The sequence below is a fragment of the Alosa alosa genome, chromosome 15, assembly GCF_017589495.1.
Source record: "Alosa alosa isolate M-15738 ecotype Scorff River chromosome 15, AALO_Geno_1.1, whole genome shotgun sequence".
NCBI lineage: Eukaryota > Metazoa > Chordata > Actinopteri > Clupeiformes > Clupeidae > Alosa > Alosa alosa.
Window position 1 is genome coordinate 30740749 of NC_063203.1, and position 25000 is coordinate 30765748.

The window sequence follows — 25000 nt, forward strand, 5'->3', positions numbered from 1 at the left end:
TAAGAAGCGTGTCAACAGTCATATTGGCAGATGCAGCACCATCCTTCTATCATTCATGAGCGCACACCAGCGCCGTCCATGCAAAGCATTACAAATTGCCGCGATTACAATGGGAAACATAATTAGAATAAAGATATTACGAAATACTGTACATCTCATGATGAGTAGTTATTCACCATCATTTGCAAATTGGTAATGACGGTTAGGGAAGAGGCGAGAGACACGCATGGAGCACAGCTGAAGATGCACTGTCACAAGATATAAGCAACTCGTCTGCAGGATAAATGTTGTTTTATTCAGTCATTTGAGCAACATTATGCTAAGTGTTGCTTTTTCCAGCCTATGTTTTTGGTGGTAACCCATTGTCAGTCAATAGTGAAAGTAACTGCATATAACTGTCTTGTGGTTGACTGACTCCTTGGTGAAGTTAGTTTCACTTTGCCAATGAGTTCAAATAATAGGCGAGTGCAAATCGTGAAGGCTATGCTTAGCCTGGCTAAGCGCCACCACTTCTCAATGAGGCGTGGTCTGGGAATAAGCGTTAATTTTCTGCGTGTTTGAAAAAAAAATGCCCAGATCCGTTTATTGGGTGCCACGGATGTCTATCAAATGTGTCTGTGCATAGCTCATCATCATCTTGCTTTCCCCTTGTTCTGTGATTGGTCCCCTATCTCAGGCGAAAAATTTGCTCCATGGTCTCCAGGCTGCCTTAGCAGCGTGAATCAAATCGCAGCATAAGGCAGCATGGGAACACCAAACTAAGCGATTCTAGGTTTTAGTAAAGCATGGTTTAAGAATGACTATTCCATCACGGTCTCGCCAAGCAGCCTCCTTCAAATGTGCGTTGAATGCCAAAATACCGATGCATTTATTTGACATATCGGCGCTTTTAGCCCGTTAAAGGAATGACAGATGTCGTTCTCATTGGTTTAAAATGATGTTACGCCCCAAACACACCCATATGACTGATTAAAAAACCTAGGAACACTTTGTTTATTTGTTGTTGTTCGCCATGCATCCACGTTTGATACTTGAAACCCCTCCCAATGTGAACTGGACATCCTACTAAATTTGAATAGACTTTTGGCGTGTGATGCACTTTAGGAATGTCATGATAGGGCCCCTTAAGTTTTCCCTGAAGTATGACCCTTAAGGCTTAATTTCCCCTTAGGTAGTGTCATGAGCTCTCTCTCTGCCTGGTAACACACGTGATTGAAGTCTGACCTCCACCTGTTCCTGCTCTGCTCTGCTCTGCCTCACCCTCGTTACCTACCAGCTGCACTGCATTCACCACTCATCATGCCCTGTATATAAAGCCTTGCTTTTCAGTCCACACTTGTCAGATCGTCTGCAACCAGGCGCCAGTTACCTGCCTGTTTTGGAAAGCGCCTCTGACTCTTTGCCTGATCCCCGGACCGGCTCGACTACTTCTGTGTTCTCCAGCCCCGGTAATCTTGACCTGCCTTCCGTCCCTCTTCTCACGAATACCGCCCTAGTCCTTGACTGTACTGCTGCTTCGGTTCAATTGCTGTTGGGTGTGTGTTTCCCCAGGACTTCCCGGATCATCCAGCTCCTGCCATGCTGTTCGACTACTGGGGAACACACACCGCAGACTCTTGGAACTCCTGTACCCCGAACCCCCTTAACCCCAACCCTTAAATAAACTTTTGAGCGTGGCTTTTTGTGGTCCTCGTCCCTGTTTGGTGTCTGACAGTGCGATCTGACCAAACATGGACCCAGCACTGGTCGAACCAACATGAAACCGTTTAACCAGAACCACCCACCCCGTAATACAGCGCCTGGAAGAGACAGAGAGAGAGGTAAACCGCAACACTGCTGACATTGCCTCCTACTTCAAGCCGGCTACCAACAGCGTCAGCAGTTCCAGCAGCAACAGCAACAACTTTGCAATGATCATTCAACTTCTCACCAACCTTTCTCCTCTGCCTGCTCCCACCGGCCCAGCCCCAGCCAGCCTGCTCACTGGCCCAGCACCCGAGTCTCCTGCCCAGTCCACTGCTGCGTGGCTGCGGAGCCCCAGAACCCAGGATCGGCAATCCAGAGCGGTTCAGCGGCGACCCAACCAGGTAATGCAGGCGTTCCTGACGAGCTGCGTGTCAGTTTACCCTGCAACCCAGGACTTTTGCCACTGAAGGGGCGGAGGGTCACGTGCGTGATCACTCACCTGGCCGGGCGAGCTTCGACTCTGAGGAGCGGGGAGTTCGGCGCCAGACCCCAGCATGTGCAACCTTCAACCTATTCGCAGAGGAGATGCTCAAGGTATTACGTTGGAATCCACAACAGCGAGGCATCTCGGATCCTGATGAGTATTACGCCAAGGCAGAAGGACTGTTGCGGATTACTCCATTGACTTTCGAACTGTGGCAAGTCGGGCTCCTGGAACATGGAAGCATTGGTGGATGCCTTCCTCCACAGCCTGGCGGACAGGGCGAGCTGGTTTCCCATGATCAACCCCCCCACTCTTGATGAAGCCATTGCTCTGGCTGTCCCAGCGCATCGACCAGGGATCCAGGCCCCCGTCGTGGCGGTGGGAGTCCATCCACCAGCACCGCGAGGTGTCCCAACTGCCCTTCTGTCGCACCTGCCACACCATCTAGCCAGCGGACCAGTCTGAACCGATGGAGATGGGCTCCCCTAACCCCCCCCTGCAGAAGCGTAGCTGACGCATCACCTCAACTTGTGCCTGTACTGTGGTGGTGATGGTCATCGAGTCGCCACCTGTCCAGCAAAAGCGGAGCTCACCAGATGTAGGAGGGAATCGGATGAGCTCAATGAACATTCAGCCCTCCATCAGCCGTAAACCCCTCATCCAAGTCTGTCTTCACCTGTCTGATTCCACCCACACCCTGGCAGCCCTGGTGGACTCTGGGCGCAGAAGCAAACATTATTGACACAGGACTTGCTTGTCAGCTGGGCTTGAAAGCCATCGCTTGTCCCACTCCTGTTCCAGCCGGGGCCTGGGCGGTCCGCGTAGTGGCACAGTTACCAGCATCACAGCCCCCATCTCAATGATGGTGTCAGGAAACCACCGAGAGACCATCGCTTCCACCTGCTCAGCTCTCCAGGCCAACCCCTAATCCTGGGCTACCCTTGGCTCCGTCTCACAATCCTCACCTCGATTGGGCCTCGGAACTGTGAAAAGAGGGGAAATGCCTGCCACCTGACCTGTTTTGCGTGCCCGCCGCCCCCCGGCTCAGTACCCCCCAGCACTGCCCCGACATTTCTAATGTCCCTGAATGTTACCATGGCCTCGAGAGGTGTTCAGCAAGACCAAAGCCACATCTCTGCCCCCACACCGTCCGTGCGACTGTGCCATTGATCTCCTCCTGGGACTGCTCTACCCAAGGTCACCTCTACTCACTATCCCCTCCTGAAAGAAAAACATGGAGGATTACATCAGGGACTCCCTGGCAGCTGGACTCATCATCCGCCCGTCTTCCTCTCCTGCTGGTGCGGGTTCTTCTTTGTGGGAAAAGAAAGATGGTTCTCTTAGCCCCTGCATTGATTATGGGTCTGAATGATGTCACAGTGAAGAACCGGTACCCTCTGCCTTTACTTTCGCCTCTGCTTTTGAGTTGTTCCAGGGATCCACTATTTTCACCAAACTGGACCTTAGAAATGCTTACCACCTAGATGCGAGTAAGGGGGTGATGAGTGGAAGACTGCATTCAACACCCACGGCCATTATGAGTACCTGGTAATGCCATTTGGCCTCACCTTATTAGCGGTATTCCAGGCTGAATGAATGTCTTTCTTTTGGACATGCTGAATAAATTAGTCTTCGTGTACCTGGGCGACATCTTAATTTTCTCCAGAACTCTGTCCGAACACACCCGTCATGTCCAGCTGGTTCTTTGGCGGCTCCTGGAGAACTCTCTCTGTCAAAGCGGAGAAATCGAGTTCCATGCTCAGACTGTGTCATTCCTGGGATACATCGTCACTCGAAGGCAATATCCAGATGGACCCCAAAAGGTTTTGGCAGTTACCTCCTGGCCAGTTCGGGGGAATAGGAAAGAAGTTGCAGCAATTCCTCGGTTTTTGCCAATTTCTACGGAAATTCATCGGAACTACAGCTCGTCGCCGCTCCCCTCACAGCTCTGACCAGCATCAAACACCCCTTTTCTGGACCCCAGAGGCCAACACAGCCTTTCATACCCTCAAGGCCGGTTCACCACTGCCCCCATCCTCCAGATGCGGTTCAGACCGGCAGTTAGATTGTCGAGGTGGATGCCTCAGGCGTGGGAGTGGGGCCATACTCTCAATGGGCAGAGGAGGACAACGAGTTGCACCCCTGTGCATTTTTTCTCTCGCCGGCTTTCACCTGCAGGCGCAATTATGATGTTGGAAACCGTGAGCTGTTGGCTGTCAAGCTTGCCCTGGAGGTTGGCGTCACTGGCTGGAGGGGGTCCACAGTTCGTTCCTGGTCTGGACCGATCACAAAAAACCTGAATACATCCGCCAATGCCAAGCGTCTTAACCCCAGACAGTCCCTTGGGCCTTGTTTTCACCAGATTCAACTTCACCCTGTCATACCGCCCAGGTTCGGAACACCAAGCGGGCGCTCTCTCGTCAGTTTCATAAGGATGGCCCCTTCCCAGGAACCTGCATCAATTCTGCCCGATCCCTGCGTGCGTAGCTGCCCTGACCTGGGATGCTCGAGGAGGAAATTCAGGAGGCCCTCGTGACCATCCCAGTCCCAGTGCATGCCCAGGCGGTCGATCTCTTTGTCCCAGAAATTTGAGGTCCCGGGTCATACAGTGGGGACACAACTCCGCCTTGCCTGCCACCGGGCTCCGCCCGCACCTTCCATCTCCTTGCCCAGCGCTTCTGGTGGTCTTCTTTGAGAAGGATGTCCGAGAGATCACGTCCGTGCCTGCCCCACCTGCAATCAGAACAAGTCCTCCCTTTCGGCCCCGCTGGTTTTACTCCAGCCCTTGCCTGTGCCCACCGACCCTGGTCCCATGTCTCCTTGGACTTTGTAACTGGCCTCCCACCATCAGGTGGGATGGCAGTCATTCTCACTGTGGTTGACGGTTCAGCAAGATGGCACACTTCATTCCCCTCCCTAAACTGCCATCTGCCAGAGACTGTCCAGGCTGTTCTTGATCATGTCTTCCGTCTACGGGCTGCCCAGGGATGTTGTCTCTGACCCGAGGCCTGCAATTCACCTCTACATTCTGGAAGTTCTGCCGTCTTCTAGGGGCCACAGTGAGTCTCACCTCTGGGTTCCACCCCCCCCAGTCCAATGGTCAATCCGGCCCCGGGCAAACCAGGAGCTGGAGAAAGCTGCGGTGCATGGTTTCATAAAACCCCAGGCTTGGGCACAACAACTGATGTGGATAAGTATGCTCACAACTCCCTCACCTGCTCTGCCACTGGTATGTCACCTTTCCAGTGTGTGTATGGCTACCAGCCCCCCCTGTTCCCCCAGCCAGGAAGGAGATGTGTCCTGCCCGTCTGCCCTGCCCTATGCCCCGTTGCCGTGCGTGCCTGGTCTGGCTTCGTGCCCGCATCTTTGCTCAAGTCAGCTGTCAGCTATGCCACTGGGGCTAACGCGAAGATCGCCGGCACCCGCCTACGTGTTGGCCAGAAGGTGTGGCTGTCAGCCAAGGATCTCCCCACTGCGGGTGGAATCGCGTAAACTGGCACCTCGATTCCTCGGCCGTTCCCTATCAGAGGTCATCAGCCCAACCGCAGTCCGGCTCCAGTTGCCAACCTCCATGAGGGTGCACCCTACTTTCCATGTTTGAAAGTCAAGCCGGCGCGTAAAGCCCGCTGGTCCCGTGCAGCTTCCTCCTCCTCCTCGCCCTCGTTGGCCCGTGGGCTGGTGTATTCACCGTTCGACCCCTGCTTCGGTCCAGCTGGCGGTGGGGGCCTCCAGTATCACCGTCGACTGGGAGGGGCTATGGACCTGAGGAGAGAACCTGGGTGCCAGCCAGTGGGATTGTGGACCGGACACTCATGCCGACTTCCACCGTCTGCATCCTGATCAACCTGCAATCCGTAGGGGCAGCCCCAGAGGGTCCCCTAACCCTCCTGCCGCCCGGCTTCCTGTCCTGTGCCTGACCCTGTCGGTACCTGTCCCGTCTTCTGTCCACGACCCTCCAGCTCCCTCCGAGGATGAGGATGTTCACTCGGACCGCTCAGGAGGAATTCTAGCCCTCCACCGGCTCCCCTCCGCCCTCCCGGCGTGGTGTCACTCTTGGGGACTTCTGGGGCCGTCCCTTAGGGGGGTTCTGTCATGAAACTCTCTCTGCCTGGTAACCTGCCAGCTGATTGAAGTCTGACCTCCACCTGTTCCTGCTCTGCTCTGCCTCACCCTGGGTACCTACCAGCTGCACTGCATTCACCACTCATCATGCCCTGTATATAAGCCTTGCTTTTCAGTCCACACTTGTCAGATCGTCTGCAGCCAGCGCCAGTTACCTGCCTGTTTTGAAGCGCCTCTGACTCTTTGCCTGTGATCCCGGACCAGCTCGACTACTTCTGTGTTCTCCAGCCCGGTAATCTTGACCTGCCTTCCGTCCCTCTTCTCTGAATACCGCCTAGTCCTTGACTGTACTGCTGCTTCGGTTCAATTGCTGTTGGGTGTGTGTTTCCCCAGGACTTCCTGGATCATCCAGCTCCTGCCATGGCTGTTAGGCTACTGGGGGAACACACACCGCAAACCTCTTGGAACTCCTGTACCCCCGGAACCCCCCTTAACCCCAACCCTTAAATAAACTTTTTTGAGCGTGGCAGCTTTTGTGGTCCTCGTCCTGTTTGGTGTCTGACAGGTAGGGGTTTTATTTAGAGGTGTTGCACAGAATACCTTAAATTGTTTCTTTAGTTAAAACGTTTAGGGATAGGCTACTGCATTGAAGAAAAAGATTTATCATCCCGAAAATTCTATTGAGATTGTTTAACAGCTGTAACTAGCTGGCTAGTAGGTGATGTTAGTTAGCAACCCACCGAACACAGTGAAGTTTAATGTTCTTATCATTCATCTCACCTTAAGAATATTTGCTGAAATTATCCAGGTAGCAAGTAAAGCATGTTATAGACATGCACTGAGCAATACTAGCTGGCTAGTTAGAAATGATCTGACTGTCATCAGTGAACCAAAATGAACTTTGTTAATGTTTTTTTGCCCTAGCGAACTGAACCAGAAGCTCATGGCGGGCTAACAAGACATCCACATCCACATGAAGTTAGCGTTAGCCTACCACTAGCGTCATGTAAAGCCACACAATAACAATAAGGCATGTTTCTGATGGGCCTATTTGACAGAGTAAGCATATTAGCAGAGGGTTTTTTTTTAAATTGTATAATTTTCAAAAAGTATAATTATTGCAAGTTGCACTACTTTTTTTTTGTATTGGTTTTATACAAAATGTTTGTGAAATTTGCACATAAAAGTTCTGTATTTTGACTGCAATTGTCTTTGCATTCTGATTAGATTCTTCATTAGAATCATGGGTGGCTCTTTGTAAACAGCATCATTTTCTAGGGCCATGCACAACTGCATACCACTAGTCAGTGAGGAATTCTACATCATGACAGTAAAATAGACCATCCTTACTCAATGTACTGCAGCAATTCCTCTCCCAACTTGTAGAAAATGCTGTGAACATCTGATTATGCATGGAAATTTTGAAAAATACCGTGATGTACATTTTTGGTCATACCGTCCAGCACTACACACACACACACACACACACACACTCCATTAGTGTTGCACAGTGCACCGATACTACAAAAGTATCGCAATACCCTGCAATTAAAAGCGTCCGCGATACCTAATTTTATTAGTATCGATACTTTTAAAATGACCGTGTTCTTTGAAGTAATATGCGTGTATGCCAGGCTTTTGGTGCCTCTTCCTCTAGCCGGTGGCTGTGTGTCTTTTCTCCTCACACACCTTAAACGAGACATGGCTGCTAGTTTAACTGATGCTATGGTAACACATAATAATAGACTAATATCAAGTTGATTTACTCACTTGAAGTTTGTGTTGCTATCTTACCCAGGCTGTGGGATTTAGGTCATTTAGGCCTACTATTTGGGTAATGTAATTTAGAAATAGGCTCACATAACTATGGCAAACATCTGGAGAGGTCCTTTACTAACTATCCTGCTAGCTCAGGTCCGTCTGTCAGTAGTGCTCACTAAACTCATGAATGAACATTTGCAGGACAATCTCTTCTGTGAACCCAGAAAGATGTGTTTTATCTAATGACATAGGAAACATAATGAATTGCATCCACATACTATCCTTATGCACTATCCATTTTATTTATTCACTAGCCTAAAACACAGTGAGACTGAAGGCTAATTACGCTCAAGTATTTCTTAAAGTGACAGGCACTCAATTACACCTACACATCATCAATGTGCACTCAATTAGACCTACACACCACATTAAAAGATATGCCTAAGTGTAATAGTTTAAAACTCAATAAAGTATTCAAATTACTAAATATGTTTAGCTACTAGTAATTATGCAGATTATAACATATACATCATTAACTAAATACACTTTATATGAATTTCAAAATATGAAATAGAAACATTTCTGTGTGTGTGTGGGAGAGAGTCAAAACAGAATCTAGGATGGCCACTGGTGTGAATGATCACACTACAGTATATTCAATATTACGGTAACACTTTATAATAACTACACACAATTCATAATTTATTAAGCCTTTGTTACTTATTAGTTAATGGTTTGTTCATCATTAGTAATTTCTTGTTCATACATGATTTATCATCAGTAAAGCATTTGTAGTAAATAAAATCCATAAAATATGTTTGTAAGTACATGATGAGTAATGAAACAACCACTTCACAACGATCAAATAACGGAAATGTTACTTAATCAAAAAATATATTATTGCATCATTTATTAAAAAGTATTAACAATAATGTATAAACATACTTTTAGATATAGGCTTATTTACTATGAACAAACTATTTTTTAACTGTGTGAACAAATGCTTTACTGATGATAAATTAAAATTACTAATGATGAACAAACCATTAACTAATAAGTAACAAGGCTTAATAAATGAAGAATTGTGTGTAGTTATTATAAAAGAATGTTATAATATTACTGATGACGTCAAGGTGGTGGGGGCCCCCAAATCAAACACATTTTTAGAAATTATCAAAAAATATCAGAAATTTTTTTGACTTGGTATCGGTATCAAAACATTCATTTTGGTATCGACAACACTAACACATACATACACACATACACACACACTAAGCCCTTGCATGTGGTTTCAGGGTCGAGGTTATCCCAGAGATGAAGACCATTCTGAGGGGGTGGTGTTGAAGGGTATCTGACCCTCAAGACCTTTGTGGCCAAAGTCATGCGGCCTCACCTGTGCACTGGGCAGTGGTATGCCTCTGGGAAGGAGGTACACACACACACACACACACACACACACACACACACACACACACACACACACACACACACACACACACACACACACACACACACACACACACACACACACACACACACACACACAGCGCGGGCACTTCGGCCGTATTCTGGTTATCGCCGGACCTGTAATCAGGGTTGCGGTTTTGAACCCGACCAGTAGGCCACGGCTGAAGATCCCTGAGCAGGCACCTAACTCCTCACTGCTCCCCGGCGCCCGCTGTTGATGCAGGCAGCTCACTGCGCCCGGGATTAGTATGTTACTTCACTTCACTGTTAATACCACTGAGTCTGTGTGTGTGTTTCACTAATTAGGCACCCATTGTGTTTCTATGCATTCCTATTATTACACTTCCCATTGTGGGAATCTATAGCAGCCCATAGAACCGTCTGGTAAAAGTTGAAATTTGGCACACTGATTGGGGACAGTCCATGATTCATTTCACCAAGTTTCATGTCCCAGCACCTCAAGCGGCTCTGAAGCCACCAACAGGTCAAAGTTGGACATCGCGTTCGCAGCATGTAACTTTTACCCATTGACCTGATTTAGAATCCTTGGACTAAGAACAAGTTCGCCAGGATGTTTTTTTCACCTTTTTTTTATCAAAAGTGAAACAAATTTTTTCCAGGTCACACATTTTGTCGTCGACACCAAACTTGACACACTTGATCTTAAGACCAAACCTCACAAAAGTTATCCCATTGCATATAGGGTTTGCACATCACAGCCATCAAAACACATCAAAATCAATGGCAAGAGGAAGTGAGCTTATATCTCAGCAACAGGAAGTGATCTTATATCTCAACCAACCTTTTTTATGTATCAAAACCAAACTTAGTCCATGGACTTCCAGACCCCATTGGGATAAGGCTCAATAAATTTGGTGACCTTTGACCATGTGCAATCCATCAAAAACACTAAAAACATTTTTTCAAGGCACAAATTTTGTCCAATCCTTGAAATCTGACACAAATGATCTTTAGACCAAGCCTTCCAAATGTTGTGCTTTTTGTAGCCATATCTAAAACCGTTCAACCTCAACAGTCAAAGTCGGTGATTGAAGCCGTAAACAGAATGAGCTCATATCTCAGCAACCCTTTCATGTATAAAAACAAACTCAGTGCATGGACTCAAGACCGATTAGGAGGACACACAATACATTGGTGACCTTTGACCTTTGGGGGCGCTGCAATTGGCTTATACTTACTGGGGGTGTCTGTTAATGCTGTGGGTCCTTAGGCCCGACACATGCCAACCTGTGATGTCAATATAATTGATCTGGCCTCCGTCCTGGATTTTGTCCAGCGTAGAAAACATTTTCACAGGTCCCGCAGATTTTGTCCATTTGTCACAGAACTTGCTTTAAAGATGATCTTCAGACTAATCTTTGTATATGTCTTGCTTTTTAAAACCATATAAAAAATAAAATGATTCTGGCTTATGGAAGCAGGAAGTGATGACCATTATATCTCTGGGCAATCTTTGGTTGCTAGACATGACACTTGCTTTGACTGCTTGTGGCCATATGTCTGATGTAACAGCATTGAGTTGCCATGGCAGCTCAACTTAATCTGTGGCCCCTCATTGCTGCTTGCAGTTTTTCATTGATTCATCAATGTCATCAGTCTAAAATGCTTTTATAAAAGTCTAAACAGTTTTTATTCTCTCTTTCTGTGTGTGTGTGTGTGTGTGTGTTTATCTTGAAGGGGGCCATTTGTACATGTGCGTCACTTTGTTGCAGCTCTTCTCAACAAGTTTATGTCTCTCTTGGAGGAATCTATGAGATATAGTGTGTCAGTGTGTCTGTGTGTGTTTGTGTGTGTGTGTGTGTGTGTGTGTGTGTGTGTATCTGTAGGTGTGCATATATGTGTGTGTGTGCAGGGTGTGTGTGTGTGTGTGGTGCTTGCTCAGGCTCTCAGCCACCCACTGACTACAAATTGACCTGAAGCCCCCTGGCTCTGATGCTAACCCTTGGAAGGTCACACAGTTCACCTAACATCTGGCCACCCTCACCCAGAGTTCACTATCTTGAATTTCCCCAGGGGATCAATAAAAGTATCTATCTATCTATCTATCTATCTATCTATCTACTACAGCATCCCTAACTGAACCCACTCACCCCAGAGTTCACTACAACATCACTAACCTGAGCCTTTGGATTCTCTGGTATATTAGAAACAAAATGTGTCCAGTTGTGAACCTCTAGATAATCTCCACGCTTTTTAACACAGAGGCATAAGCTGAGGGAGAGGGGGAGGGGAGGGGAGAGCTGTTCATGAACAAAAACTGCTTATCAAGCCCACTGGCTGTAACTGTACTCAGTGAGGGGATAGAGGGATAGAGAGAGGGAAGATGAAAAAAATGGTGGAGACTGTTGGGAAGACTGATGCTATAACAGCTTGGGTTTTAAACCCTCAACCTTAGGGTCCCCATTCTCTCTCTCTCTCTCTCTCTCTCTCTAGCTTCCTCTCTGTCTCCTCGGCTCTCTCTCTCTCTCTCTCTCTCTCTCTCTCTCTCTCTAAACTTATCTCTCTCTCTCTCTCTCTCTCTCTCTCTACGCTTTCTCTCTCTCTCTTTCCTCTCATCTGGATGGCCACAATCTGTGGTGTAGGAATACTGATGAGGAACTGCATTCTGTTACTGCAAGAACTCTACACACACACACACACACACACACACACACACACACACACACACACATTCTCTCTCTCAAGGTATGTGTGTGTGTGTTGTGTGTTCTAATGAATAAATCCCCTCTGCTCTTGTCTTTATCTGATATTCATGCGTTCTAAGGGCACAGTTTATTTGTCCAGTTGGTGGGAGCTCATAGAGTGCAGCTGCATGCATGCACTGCTGCATGGGGGATGAGGCTTCCTTTCCCCAGGTGCACTGCTGCATGTGGAGAATGGATTCCTTTCCCAGCTTCCACTGCTTCCCAGATGAGGATTCCTTTCCCAGGTGCACTGCTGCATGTAGGAGGATGAGGATTCCCTTTCCCAGAGTGCACTGCTGCATGTAGGAGGAGGATTTCCCAGTGCACTGCTGCATGTAGGAGGATGAGGCTTCCCTATCCCAAGTGCACTGATGCATGTCGTCACGTTTCCACATGTGCTTTATGTCTGCAAGGCTAGCCAACCTGCTTTCCTCCCAGTGCTACTTTGACAAAATGAACATGCTTTACATTAGTAGTAGCTGATCTCGACCATGTGACTAAATAAGCTTTGTATGCATTTTAAAGGCTTTATATTAGGTACTATATAGCTGATCTCGACCCATGACGGCTAAATAAGCTTTGTATGCATTTTAAGGCTTTTATATTTGTATAGCTGATCTCGACCCATGGCAGCTAAATAAGCTTAGTTTTGGGCTTTATATTACGTATAGCTGATCTCGACCCATAAAAGGCTAAATAAGCTTTGTATGCGTTTAAGGCTTTATATTATTATAGCTGATCTCGACCCATGGCGGCTAAATAAGCCGTTGTCGTTTAAGGCTTTATATTAAGTATAGCTGATCTCGACCCATGGCTAAATAAGCTTAGTTTTAAGGCTTTATATTTGTATTAGTGCTGTCAGTTAAGCAGCGTTATTAATGGCGTTAGCGTAAACCTATTTACTTGGCGTCAATTTTTTTTATTCGAGATTAACGTTCTTTTGGTGTAACAAACTTTGTAGTTTTCCTAGCTGTTGCAACAACTAGTAGCGTTAAGAACTACAACACCACACTGGATCTAGCTAGACTGTGCTGCATGTACGCGCCCCTTTCAGGGGAAAGGGGAGCTGTTTGGATAATGAAACCTGCTGCATAGAAATTGGGGGGCGAAAGGGTTATACTTACTAAAATCTTGAAACAAAAGCGTGAATAAAAGGCACAAAATAAGGTTACTGTAAAAGAGTTATCTGTAGCAGCCTACTAACAGGAGTGTCCCGCGAATGTAGGCACAGTCAAACTGCCTTTGGCTGACTATAACTAAAGTTCGGCAAAAGCAGCACACATGTCATAACCAGTGTATGTGATACGATTTGCACTAGCTTTGCACCAAATTTGGGAGGCGCCTGTTTAATGAAAGAGTATAAGGCTATAAAATAAGCCCTCCCTTATATTTTGTGCTCACCTATATGCCCCAAGATGAATCGAGGCTGTGTTATTATGGCCATACGTATGACGCGGCAGTCATATAGATTTTAGTCAGATTTGTTTTTTTTTGTTTTTTATTTGATATTGTTTCATAGTGGTGGTTTGTTACCAACCGCGCAGAATCCACCCGACAAAGACCGCGAAAACTGCCAAGGCAGTCTCTGACAAACCAAAACAAACAAAAGGTTACAAAGCTAGCTCCTTACCTGCTACATTGTCTAGGGATTCTAAAGTAACTACCTGCTAGCTAGGACCTGGTTGTAGCGTTAAACTTGCCCTGCAGTGTATGTAATGGCAGTGAAGTTGAAAGCTAGGTCAGTGTGGATGAACTGTGGGTCCGACTAATGAGAAGGCCAAGAGGAGTAGCTTGCCATCCGCCCGGGCACCGGGGATAGCAATCCTTACTCCAAATAACCCAATCCCCTTACTCCAAAATAGCCAATCCCTACTCCCAGCCCAGTGGCCAATAAGCTCCAGCGAGTAGCCAGCCCAAACTCCAGCGGCCAGCCCAAGCTCCAGGTCCTTCAAGTCAAAGAGTTCTGTCTTCTGACGGTGATTAGTCCGCAAAGGAGAATGTCAAAGCGAAAAATCCTAAAAAGGTCTGAGAGGTCATGGAGCGCGCTGCGTTACTGGTACTGAAAAACACACATAATGGGAAGCAGCATCACTTCAATCAGTCACCTGTTTCCCATTTTCAAACCCAGATCGTCAAACCCACTAATCAGCTGGCTTCCCACAGCCTTCTCCTTATCAGTGTGTAGTTTCCTGACTGTCCCTACGACTCACCCTTAACATGGTGTTGAAGTATAAGCCCTGTGTTTTTCTTGTCAAGTGCTCTGTTTGTGGCATTTTTTTAATAATAAATAGCACAAAAGAAATAACTTTATTATGTCCTCCATAGTAGAACTTTATGTAGGCCTACACATTTTAGGAACAGATATTGGGTTCTGCCCAAAGTCGAGCAAACATAAAAATAGCATTAAAAATAACGAATTAGCATTAATAAGTTACTCTCCATAGAGGTAACTAAGTAAAGTAGCGGGTTACTTTTTGAGTAATGAAAATGAGTAACGAGCAAACACTACTTTTTTAAAAGTAACTACAACTTACTGGTCATAACATCAACACATAAGTCACACATTCATTCTATCACTTGTAATATGAGCGTAGCCTTTTTCCTACAACTAAATTGAGATAATTGGCTGTACCTGTTATACTGAAGTTCCACAGTTGGCTAGCTAGCAAACTAACCGTTTTACATGGGATATGGTAAAGTGTAGCTGATGCGTGCTGAATGGGTTGTAATGTTGCCTACATCGTTTCGACATGGGTAAGTTACATACACATAATTCTTTATAACTGCGTGTTAGTAAAAATTATTGAATGGCCTGCAAATTAATAACTAGATGTAACATCAAGGTGTAATTAGGCTATCTGTCTTTCCCATTAGAATCAGTGATATATATGTATGTTAACTTGTTTTCCCGCTAAAATGGAAGTGATGCAGATTAAATGTAGCCTATGATGATGCGCCTTTAGTAGGCTACGTAAAGGCATGCTGCACCTACTTGTTTGTGCTACGAATACGACCAAAGGTAGGTCGTACAATAAACACCAGCGCAGTTCTGAACTCCCAGTCTGCTGAATGGTGTTTCAAATTGCTGTGGACACCGATGCGACATGAGTGCGATGCACTCTGCTTTCGATTCATGAACTGTACATTAGATTTCATTCTTTCAATTTCAGCAAACTCTTCACACCAGCATCGCACTTTTGCCGCCGTGTAATCCGCGATTCAGTTATATTTGGTCGATTGGTTGGTTTTTTTTAATCGTTTGACAGCACTAATTCGTATAGCTGATCTCGACCCATGACGGCTAAATAAGCTTTGTATCTTTTTGGGCTTTATATTAGGCACTGTATAGCTGATCTTGACCCATGACAGCTAAATAAGCTTTGTATGCATTTTAAGGATTTATATTCGTATAGCTGATCTCGACCCATGACAGCTAAATAAGCTTTGTATGCGTTTTAAGGCTCCTTTCAACTCCTTTACCTTCTGTTTGTCAACTGTGCGTTTGATTTGATAGGAAGATCAGATATGTGAACATTGTTTGATTTGATAGGAAGATCAGATATGTTGGAGAGCTGCTCAGAGGCAGGGGAGCTACAGGTAGAGAGCCAGGATGTAGGCCTTCCGTGTTACTCAGGTGTGTGTGTGTCTGAATTAGTGCCTTCTGTCTTGTCTGTGTGTGTGTGTGTGTGTGTTTGTACAGAATGAGTCACGGAACATCGAGATGCTTGCTGCCGCCTGCGCGGTTGGAGTGGGCTGCTGTTTTGCTGCACCCATCGGAGGTGAGTGTGTGTGTGTGTGTGTCTGTGTGTAAGCATGTACATTTGAATATCCTTGCAAGTGCTGTGTCTATCCATTTGAGAGAATAATGGTATGTTTTTATGACACTTTGTGTGTGTGTGTGTGTGTGTGTGTGTGGTACAGGTGTCCTGTTCAGTATTGAGGTAACTTCCACCTTCTTTGCGGTGCGGAACTACTGGAGGGGTTTCTTTGCTGCCACCTTCAGTGCCTTCATCTTCAGAGTACTGGCAGTGTGGAATAAAGATGAAGGTAAAGTAAAGATGTGTGTGTGTGTGTGTGTGTGTGTGTGTGTGTGCGTGTGTGTGTGGGGGGGTAGTATGTAGCATGCAGTATGTAACATTTATGTATATGTATGTTAATAAGTGTGTATTGCTGTTTTAAATGCATTCATATTCATTCATTCATTCAACCTTTATTTATTCTCGGAGGTTCATGGAGGGTAGTCCTCATTTTCAATTAAGCCAATTAATTAACAATAACAATTAAATAACAAGAGATATAGTATAATAATTGTGGTAAATAAAACATATATTAAAGAATAAAATAATAACAATAATACATAACATTTACATAAAACAGGTACAATTTGACAAGGAAGGTTTGTGATTACAGATCTGAATTGATTATAGGAAAGTATAGAGTTCATTTTTATATTACACTGAAGATTATTCCAGGAAGTAGGGGCACCATAACAAAAGGCCGACTTGCCCAACTCAGTGTGGATACGAGGAACCTTGAGCATCAAACAGTGTGGATACGAGGAACCTTGAGCATCAAACAGTGTGGATACGAGGAACCTTGAGCATCAAACAGTCATTTGATCTGGTCTGATAGGGACCAGAATTCTAAACAAGCATGTTTGAAATATAACCTGGTAATTTTCCAATACCTTTGCAAATAAAGAGATACCAATGATTATGTCTCCTCACTGTCAAAGATGACCAACCCACTTTACCATAGAGGACACAATGATGAGTACTGTAGTCATCACCAGTAATGAACCTCAGGGCAGAGTGGTAGACCAGGGCTTTAAGTGAGCAAGCAGTAGCATTTCTATAAATCACATCACCATAGTCTAGAACTGACATAAAAAACGCGTCAACAACTTGTTTCCTACATTTCATAGGGAGGCTGGCATAGGGAGATTTTTTTGTGTCTATATAATGGGCTGGACGTCCACACTGACCATCGATAAGGAAAATCTCATAATTGTGTTGTCAGAGTGTACAGAAATAAACATAGACACAGTAGATTGATAGAATAATATAATAAACTTGTTTCCTACATTCCATAGGGAGGCCGGCTTTGTTTCTGTAGAATAATATAATAAACTTGTTTCCAACATTCCATAGGGAGGCTGGCTTTGTTTGGCTTTGTTTCTGTAGAAGAAACACATTTTCTCTCCATCACTGTGTTGTTATAACCCCCCCTCTCATTCTCTCTTTCTCTCTCACACTCCATCACTGTGTTGTTATACCCCCCCTCTCACTCTCTCTTTCTCTCTCTCTCTTTCTCTCTCTCTCTCAGAGACCATCACTGCGTTGTTATACCCCCCTCTCTCTCTCTCTCTCAGAGACCATCACTGTGTTGTTATAACCCCCTCTCTCCCTCTCTCTCTCTCAGAGACCATCACTGCGTTGTTATAACCCCCTCTCTCCCTCTCTCTTTCTCTCTCTCTCAGAGACCATCACTGCGTTGTTCAAAACTCGCTTCAGACTGGACTTCCCCTTTGACCTCCAGGAGCTGCCAGCTTTTGCTGTCATAGGGTGAGTGTGTGTGTGGAAGAGAGTGTATGTTTCTGTGTGTGTGTGTGTGTTTGTGTGGAAAAAGAGTGTATGTTTCTGTGTGTGTGTTTGTGTTTGCGTCTTTGAGTGTGAGAGTGTGTGTTTGAGTGTGAGAGTGTGTGTTTCTGTGTTAGTGTGTGTGTTAGTGTGCGTGTGTGTGTGTGTGTGGAGCCGGTGTTGTTCAGGATGTGTTAAAGGCTGATGCTGGTCTGTTAAACGGTCCACATACTCGACGCACCCGACCGGTAGCGCGACAATGTGACGTCACAGGAGCGCCGTAACCATTTATACTTTACTCGTGGTGGTCCGCGACACTAGTTGCAATATTCTCCTGACCAGAGGTGTGGCTGTTGTGAAAGATTAAGCAGCTAACTACGTTACACAGCAGAAGAAGGTGCATTAAGAAACACTAGTAGCAGAGAATGTAAACGGGCTCTGCTATTAGCTAGCCTCTAGCAGCTGGCTGAGTTTGTGTAATTTCCTGAAGTGGAAAGAGATTTTGTTCAGGCCTTAATAGATATCCTTTGTTTGAAAATAAATCGTTTCTATTCTTTCCTCTTAATTCCATGTGTTGCAACTCTCGCTGGTAACTTTGTTAACTTATCAGCAAACTATTAAAAATTCACGACTGTAACAAAACACTGCAACTCTAAACACCCTCGAACTAGTCCATCTTCCTGTTTCCGCTTTGTCGCTCGTCTGAATAAAATGGTGTTGCGCTACCTCAGCGCTACCTGGCTAAAATCCTGGCGTGCCAGCAAGATCACGTCATTTTGGCGTCCGCGGTTGTCAGCTACCGGTCCGGTGCGTCGAGTATGTAGAAGTCCTTAGTCTGCTCTTTCTCCCCCTCTCTCCCTCCCTCTCCCTCCCTCTCTCTCTGTCCTCCTCTCTCTCTCTCTCCCTCCGTCCTCCTCTCTCTCTCTCTCTCTCTCTCTGTCCTTCTTTCTCTCTATCTCTCTCTATCTCCCTCTCTCTCTTTCTCTCTCTCTGTCCTTCTCTCTCTCTATCTCCCTCCATCCTCCTCTCTTTCCCTCTCTCTCTCTCTCTCTCTGTCTCTCTCTCTCAAATTCAAAGGAGCTTTATTAGCATGACTGTTTGTATACAGTGTTGCCAAAGCCAGTGTTGCAGATAGCACTCCTCTCTCTATCTCTGTGGTGTAGAGTGATTAATTATTCATGCTGCTCCTGCATAATGTAGCCTCATTAGCATGTGCTAGCACAGACCCACAGCCTTATGTAAAACTCATTATGTAAAACTTATGTAAAGAACACAACCCTGGTGAGCCAGTGTGTGTCTGTGTGTGCGTGTGTGTCTGTGTCTGTGTGTGTGTGTGTGTGTGTGTGTGTGTGTGTGTGTGTGTGTGTGTGTGTGTGTGTGTGTGTGTGTGTGTGTGTGCTGGGCATTAAGTGGGTGGTATTTTGTGGCCAGTTGAGTGATATAACAGCTCTCCTTCACTCCTTGACATCTCTCGCTCACTGTCACTCACTCACTCACACACCTACACACACACACACACACTCACACACACACACACACACACACACACACACCTCCCTCCCTCTCTCTCTCTCCCCCTCTCTCTCTTCCTCCCTCCCTCCCTCTCTCTCTCTCTCTTTCTCCTTATCTGACACATGTGTTATTGCTAGAGGTGGCAGGGATGCAAGGAACAATTCACAAGAAATCTAACTGTTGACTTACACAGACTCTCTATCTTTCTCCCTCTCTTTCTCCCTCTTTCCCTTCTCTCCCCCCCCTCTCTCTCCCTCTCTCTCTCTCTCTCTCTCTCTCTCTCTCTCTCTCTCTCTCTCTCTCTCTCCCCTCCCTCTTTCTCTCCCTCTCTCTCCCAATTTTCAATTCAATTCAATTCAAAAAAGCTTTATTGACATGACAAGAGTGCTTGTGTTGTCAAAGCATGTATACAGATTCAGTACATACATATATAAAATAAACAAAACAATGTTGATTAAATAATAGTAATAAATAAATTATAATAAAAAAAATAATAATGAATGATGATGATGATGATAATAATAATAATAATAATAATAATAATAATAATACTATTCATAATACTACTATCTACTATCTGTCCATTATGTTGTTTTCTCTCAGTTTGTGGCACTTAAGCACAAACTGTGCGGAGAGCTGTAGGGATTGTTCTTCCTCACCTAGGAGGGTTTTCATTTTTGAATTGTCAGTAGAGTATATTTGGTGCACCTCAGAAGGAAGTGTTTTTCATCCTCAATCTCCATAAGGTCACAGTGGGAGCAAATTCTTTGGTGTCTCTCTTGCCAGGATCTTTTATGCCGTCCAGTTTCAATTTGCAATTTATGGTCGCCCAATCTGTATTTTGTTATGTAACGACTTTTTAATCAGATAATTTGCTAGTTCGTATTTTCGGTTTAATCTAAGGTAACAATTCATTTTCTTATTACGTTGGGCGTCTTCTAACCATTGGGAAATGTAGGCGTTTTTGTTGTTATTGTGGATTTCTTTTTAGTAGTATTGGTTTTGTATCACTAATGTCATTGTTGTTTATAATCAAATTTAAGAGGTTGTCTTTATCTGGTTCTGCTGAATTTTCAAGTAGCGCTTTATGGTTTAGATTTTGAGGGTCTGAACCTTTTAAGTGCATCCAGAATTGTATGGATCTTTTTGTGATGGCCAGGGACATAGGGAAATGACCTAATTCAGCCCTGCAGGCATGGTTGGGTAGCCTGACGAACCAGACCCACATTAAAATGTAGGGTCTGGGCACTCACCGTTCGCAGTGCTCAGTCCGGCCGGGATAATCGGTTGTCTTTCAAATTCCCTCTGCCGCGCTTAATGGGACAGCTGAGTCCCATGCGTTTTCCCACCAGCCCGGAGCTAGTTGGCTAGTTCAAACTTTGCCATCTTAAAACAAAGGTTAACTTCGTGTCACACTGTTGGCCAACAGCAACATCCATCTTCTTTGTTTTCAAGTAGCAGGGAATTCAAGCCAAACCGTTGCAACTCTGCCATCAATCTAGGTTTCTAGGCTAATGGTTGGGTGTACTTCAATGTACATGTAGGAGGATTTTGCACAGGTCCATGTGTAAGATTTCTATAACAGATTTATCCCAAGATTTTTTTGATCGCAGTAAAGCTGGACCCCAAATTTCTGAGCCATACAGGAGGATTGGTGTAATGACGGAGTCAATTATTTTTAGCCAAATTTTGATGGGGGGTTGGAATTTCTTTAAAGTTGTATATATTGCATATAGGCTTGGGTATCGAATATCGAGTATTGGTTGGAACCGGGACTATCTTTGCAATTTTCCCGGAATCGTTCAAAAGTTAAAATTTTGATTCCTAGTTTTGATTCCCAGTCCTACACTAACACACAATATGTGACATGAATAATAGGCCTACTTCAAATAGGTGTTATTTCAGATAGATTGCTAGATTGCAGATATCCAGATAGGCTACTGTAGATTGCGTCTTCTGTTAACTCATTGCCGTCATCGTAAAGCGCTGTATCTCGCGGTTATACCATGCACTATTATATAGCTAGAATAATACATGTTTCCAATGATATAATGTTTCTATAGTAGGCTACAAAATGTTATTTCACTCTGTTTTATGTGGGTAAGGCCACCGCACATCCAAATAACTTCCCTTCATGACCCACAGGCCGTCACTCTCCATAGGTTAACATGGCAAAACTCATTTTTCTAAAACTGCTTTTTCATGTCTCACCTGCAATACATACAGGAGGCTATAAACACAGATGTGTATAAGGATATAGGCCTATACTCTTTTGATCCCGTGAGGGAATATGTGTACATTTACTTAAAATGGGGTTGCCTGGTCAGGAGGACAGCTTCATTCGTCCCTTCATAGACATTCAGCAATAGGCTGTTTTGCATCCATTACAAACAAACAAGCAATGTGAAAGTCTGGGATTGGGGAGAGCACTTAGTATACCTAGTCTACTGTAGTGCATAAGCATGAAGTTGAACCTTTAGATGAAAAACACTCTTTAATAATAGGCCTACAATAAATAAATAAACCGCTAATGACGTTTACTTTTGACCATGGCATTTATACGTAACTCCGTGATAACAGGAAAGTAGCCTATTTGGCTGAGCAACGGAGGTTAATAGGCCTATGTTCTATGTTTTGTCCACATGATGTAGGCCTAGCCTGTCTAATCATTGTTGCACTTTCGAAGAAAACTGCAATGTTTCATTAAGCCCTCCCTTTCAATCGTCGGCGGTGGTTCTCTCTCCAAACTAACTTTAAACTCAAAATGTTGAGTTTAATGTCATTCTGTCGAGATTAAAGTCGACATGATATTTCAACTTTATTCTCGAAATGTCGAGTTTAATGTCGACATGGCGAGTTTAATCTCGTCATGGCAAAAAATATTTTTTTCTTCATGTGTGGTCCTAATACTCTGCCGTAGAGGTTGTGCTTGGACTTCTGATTTTCACAGCTTTTGATGATGGGAAAAGTCGCCTCATATTTATATATTTCCCATTTGAGTCACATAGAAGCAAAATGTCCTGTTTCTGCTGTTAGTGAATGTGTGTGTGTTGTCTGTATGCTACCGAGACCTTGAATTTCCCCTGGGGATCAATAAAGTATCTATCATGTCCGCATCAGAATTAATGTTTTCATTTGGCAGGTTGTTACCATTTTGGAAAGTCTTTTGGGAAATGCAAGAATTCATCTCCCGGGTTACCTTTTCTTCTGTGGTGTTGATGTCTCGGTGGATGGTGTGGATGGATTTACGCAGGCCTGGTGTTTTGGCAAAGTCTGTTTCATCTCATTCCATTCTCGACATACAGTGTCCATTCTAGCTCTCATTCTAGAGTGTTGGAGCTCTTTCATCCTGCGCAGTTCCACCCGTAGACATTTGTTGTCCTCTTCTAGCTCTCTGAGGGCACCATGTAGCTCTCTAATCTCGTCCCGCTGCTGTCTCACCATAGTCCACAGTTCATCACCTGGTTGAACGGATTGCAACTGCTTTTGTTGAACAGAAACATGTCTTTGAAGAGACATCATCTCTTTGAGATCAACAAATTCTCTTTCGAGAGTGTGGATGTTTTCTTTAATGTTGTTGATGTTATTCAGCGTTCTTGGTGAGATGTTATCACCGCCTGTGGGGGAAGTCTCTGCTGTACATCTAGTGGTAGGCCTGGGTGATGTCTTGCTTGGAATATCTGTTTCAGAGTTGTTTTCTTTCATTTTTCCACTAGCAAGGTCTTTCACACTTTGGAAGCTCTGCTGAAAATTGTCCAAACTGTTATCGGATATCGGATTTCATAATCCTGCACCGAAGTGCTGAGAGCGTAGGACGTTAAAGCTGCTACATTTGTAACATTTTGAATAATGCTAGCAGTCAGTCTGTGATTGTATCATTCTCCACAATCAAGTCACGGAAACTTTTCAGGGGAAGTAAATAGCGTAGCGCTCTAGAATCTTTGGTAAACACAAAGATAATTGGGATCTTGCCTGAAAACGACAGAGGGATCTTGTTGCTGTAGACGAATCCCACGGAATCAGTCCTGTTTTGTTGCTTGACTGTTTTCTTGAAGTTAGCGGTTAGCTTGATTTGTGTTACGTTTGTAACGTTAACATTCGTTTCGTTGACCGCTCCGGTTTTCTTCTTGTTCTTGTTCCGTCAATCCTGGGCTTAGAGATTTTTTGAAGTGTTTCCCCCCTGCTATTCAGATTTTCATATGTAGATCATCTGATGATGTTAATTCAACATTCAATGCAATAAATCACAAAAGCTCTGTAGCGAAGTTAAGAGCTCATATTTTTTGTTACCACCATGTTCTGTAACCATGGTACCTCTCTCTCTCTCTCTCCCTCTCTCTCTCTCTCTTTGCAGGATTGCGAGTGGTTTTGGGGGAGCTCTCTTTGTGTACCTCAACAGGCTTATTGTCCAGTTCATGAGGAAGCAGAAAACCATCAACAAGTTCCTCATGAAGAAGTGAGTTGTGTGTGTGTGTGTGTGTGCGTGCGTGCGTGATGAGGAGGATGATGATGGTGATGACGAATATGGACATGATGACAGGGTATCTGCACATTTTCCAAGTGCAAATGTAAAGACTTTTAAGACCTTTTCAAGACATCTAAATGGAAAAACGAAGGCTATACCACGGCAAAAAGATACATACGACAACTTAAAATTGTTTTATGCAACAGTTTCTTTTTCTACTAAGTTTAACCCCCACCCAATTTTGGATGTCTACAGAAGTTACGAAATATATTTTGGCGAAAGAAAAATAATTGTGTGAATTACCTTCAATGCCCAATTGTAGGGTCTGGGCTGCTTGCTTTTGAAGCTGGCTGTACATATCTGGTTGTGCTTACTGGCTGAGACTGACTGTTCTTCACCTGTATCTGTAGTAGCCTATACTTGCCAAAGACATGTGCACTGGACTGGATTCCCTTCAATATTTTTTTTTTTAAGTTAGACTAAGCTATTTAAATATTTTAATAGGCCTACTTTATATAATTTACTATGTGCATCTATTCCCATATCCATCATATGTCCCATATACAGCACAGCAAATAAAAGTTAATCCACTACTTTACATTTTGCATACCAGTTGTATCTAAACAAACCAAAGCTTGACTGAAACATTGTAAAACCATTGATTTGTTTTATATTAATTAAGAGACAGGTCCTCCTCGGATCCTGCTGAAAACTGCTTGTTTCATCTCAAGCACGCACGTATTATGAACACAGTGTTTTTATGTAGCCAGTCGCCGACATTCAAAAAAAATATGCGGTTATATATGGTATATAGTATATATGGTCACTTATACAATTGCGTTCGGATGTATGGAGACATTTCACTCGCTCTCTTGTGCTCGCTCACTCGCTGGCGGTCCCATACGCAAATTTAATACCTCCCTTTCGAAAATTCAAGACATCCCAGACAATTTAAGACTTTTTTAGGCCTTAAAAACCGAAAGTTGTATTTAAGACTTTTTAAGACTTTTTAAGGATCCGTGGGAACCCTGGATGATTATGACAATGTGTGTGTGTGTGTGTGTGCGTTTTCAGGCGTCTGCTATATCCAGCTCTAGTCACTTTGCTCATCTCTACCATCACATTCCCACCTGGTTTTGGTCAGTTCATGGCTGGAAGGGTAAGGAAAGACACACACACACACACACACACACAAACACGAGTACACTCACACCCACAGTTACATCGCACACGCATACATACACACTGAAACTTTCACACACACAGTTACAACTCTCGT

The 25000-nt window shown here is 44.6% G+C and overlaps 1 protein-coding gene across 1 annotated transcript in view; it reads left to right on the forward strand.

Moving 5' to 3' along the window:
• Positions 1-25000, forward strand: part of clcn2c (chloride channel 2c) — a 103689-nt gene that overhangs the window by 51787 nt on the left and 26902 nt on the right. Inside the window, 10 exon segments of the mRNA XM_048264076.1 lie at positions 1172-1176; positions 9296-9327; positions 9329-9377; positions 9379-9422; positions 11159-11249; positions 15866-15944; positions 16087-16212; positions 17645-17729; positions 23611-23712; positions 24796-24880. Coding sequence (XP_048120033.1) covers positions 1172-1176; positions 9296-9327; positions 9329-9377; positions 9379-9422; positions 11159-11249; positions 15866-15944; positions 16087-16212; positions 17645-17729; positions 23611-23712; positions 24796-24880 — 698 coding nt within the window.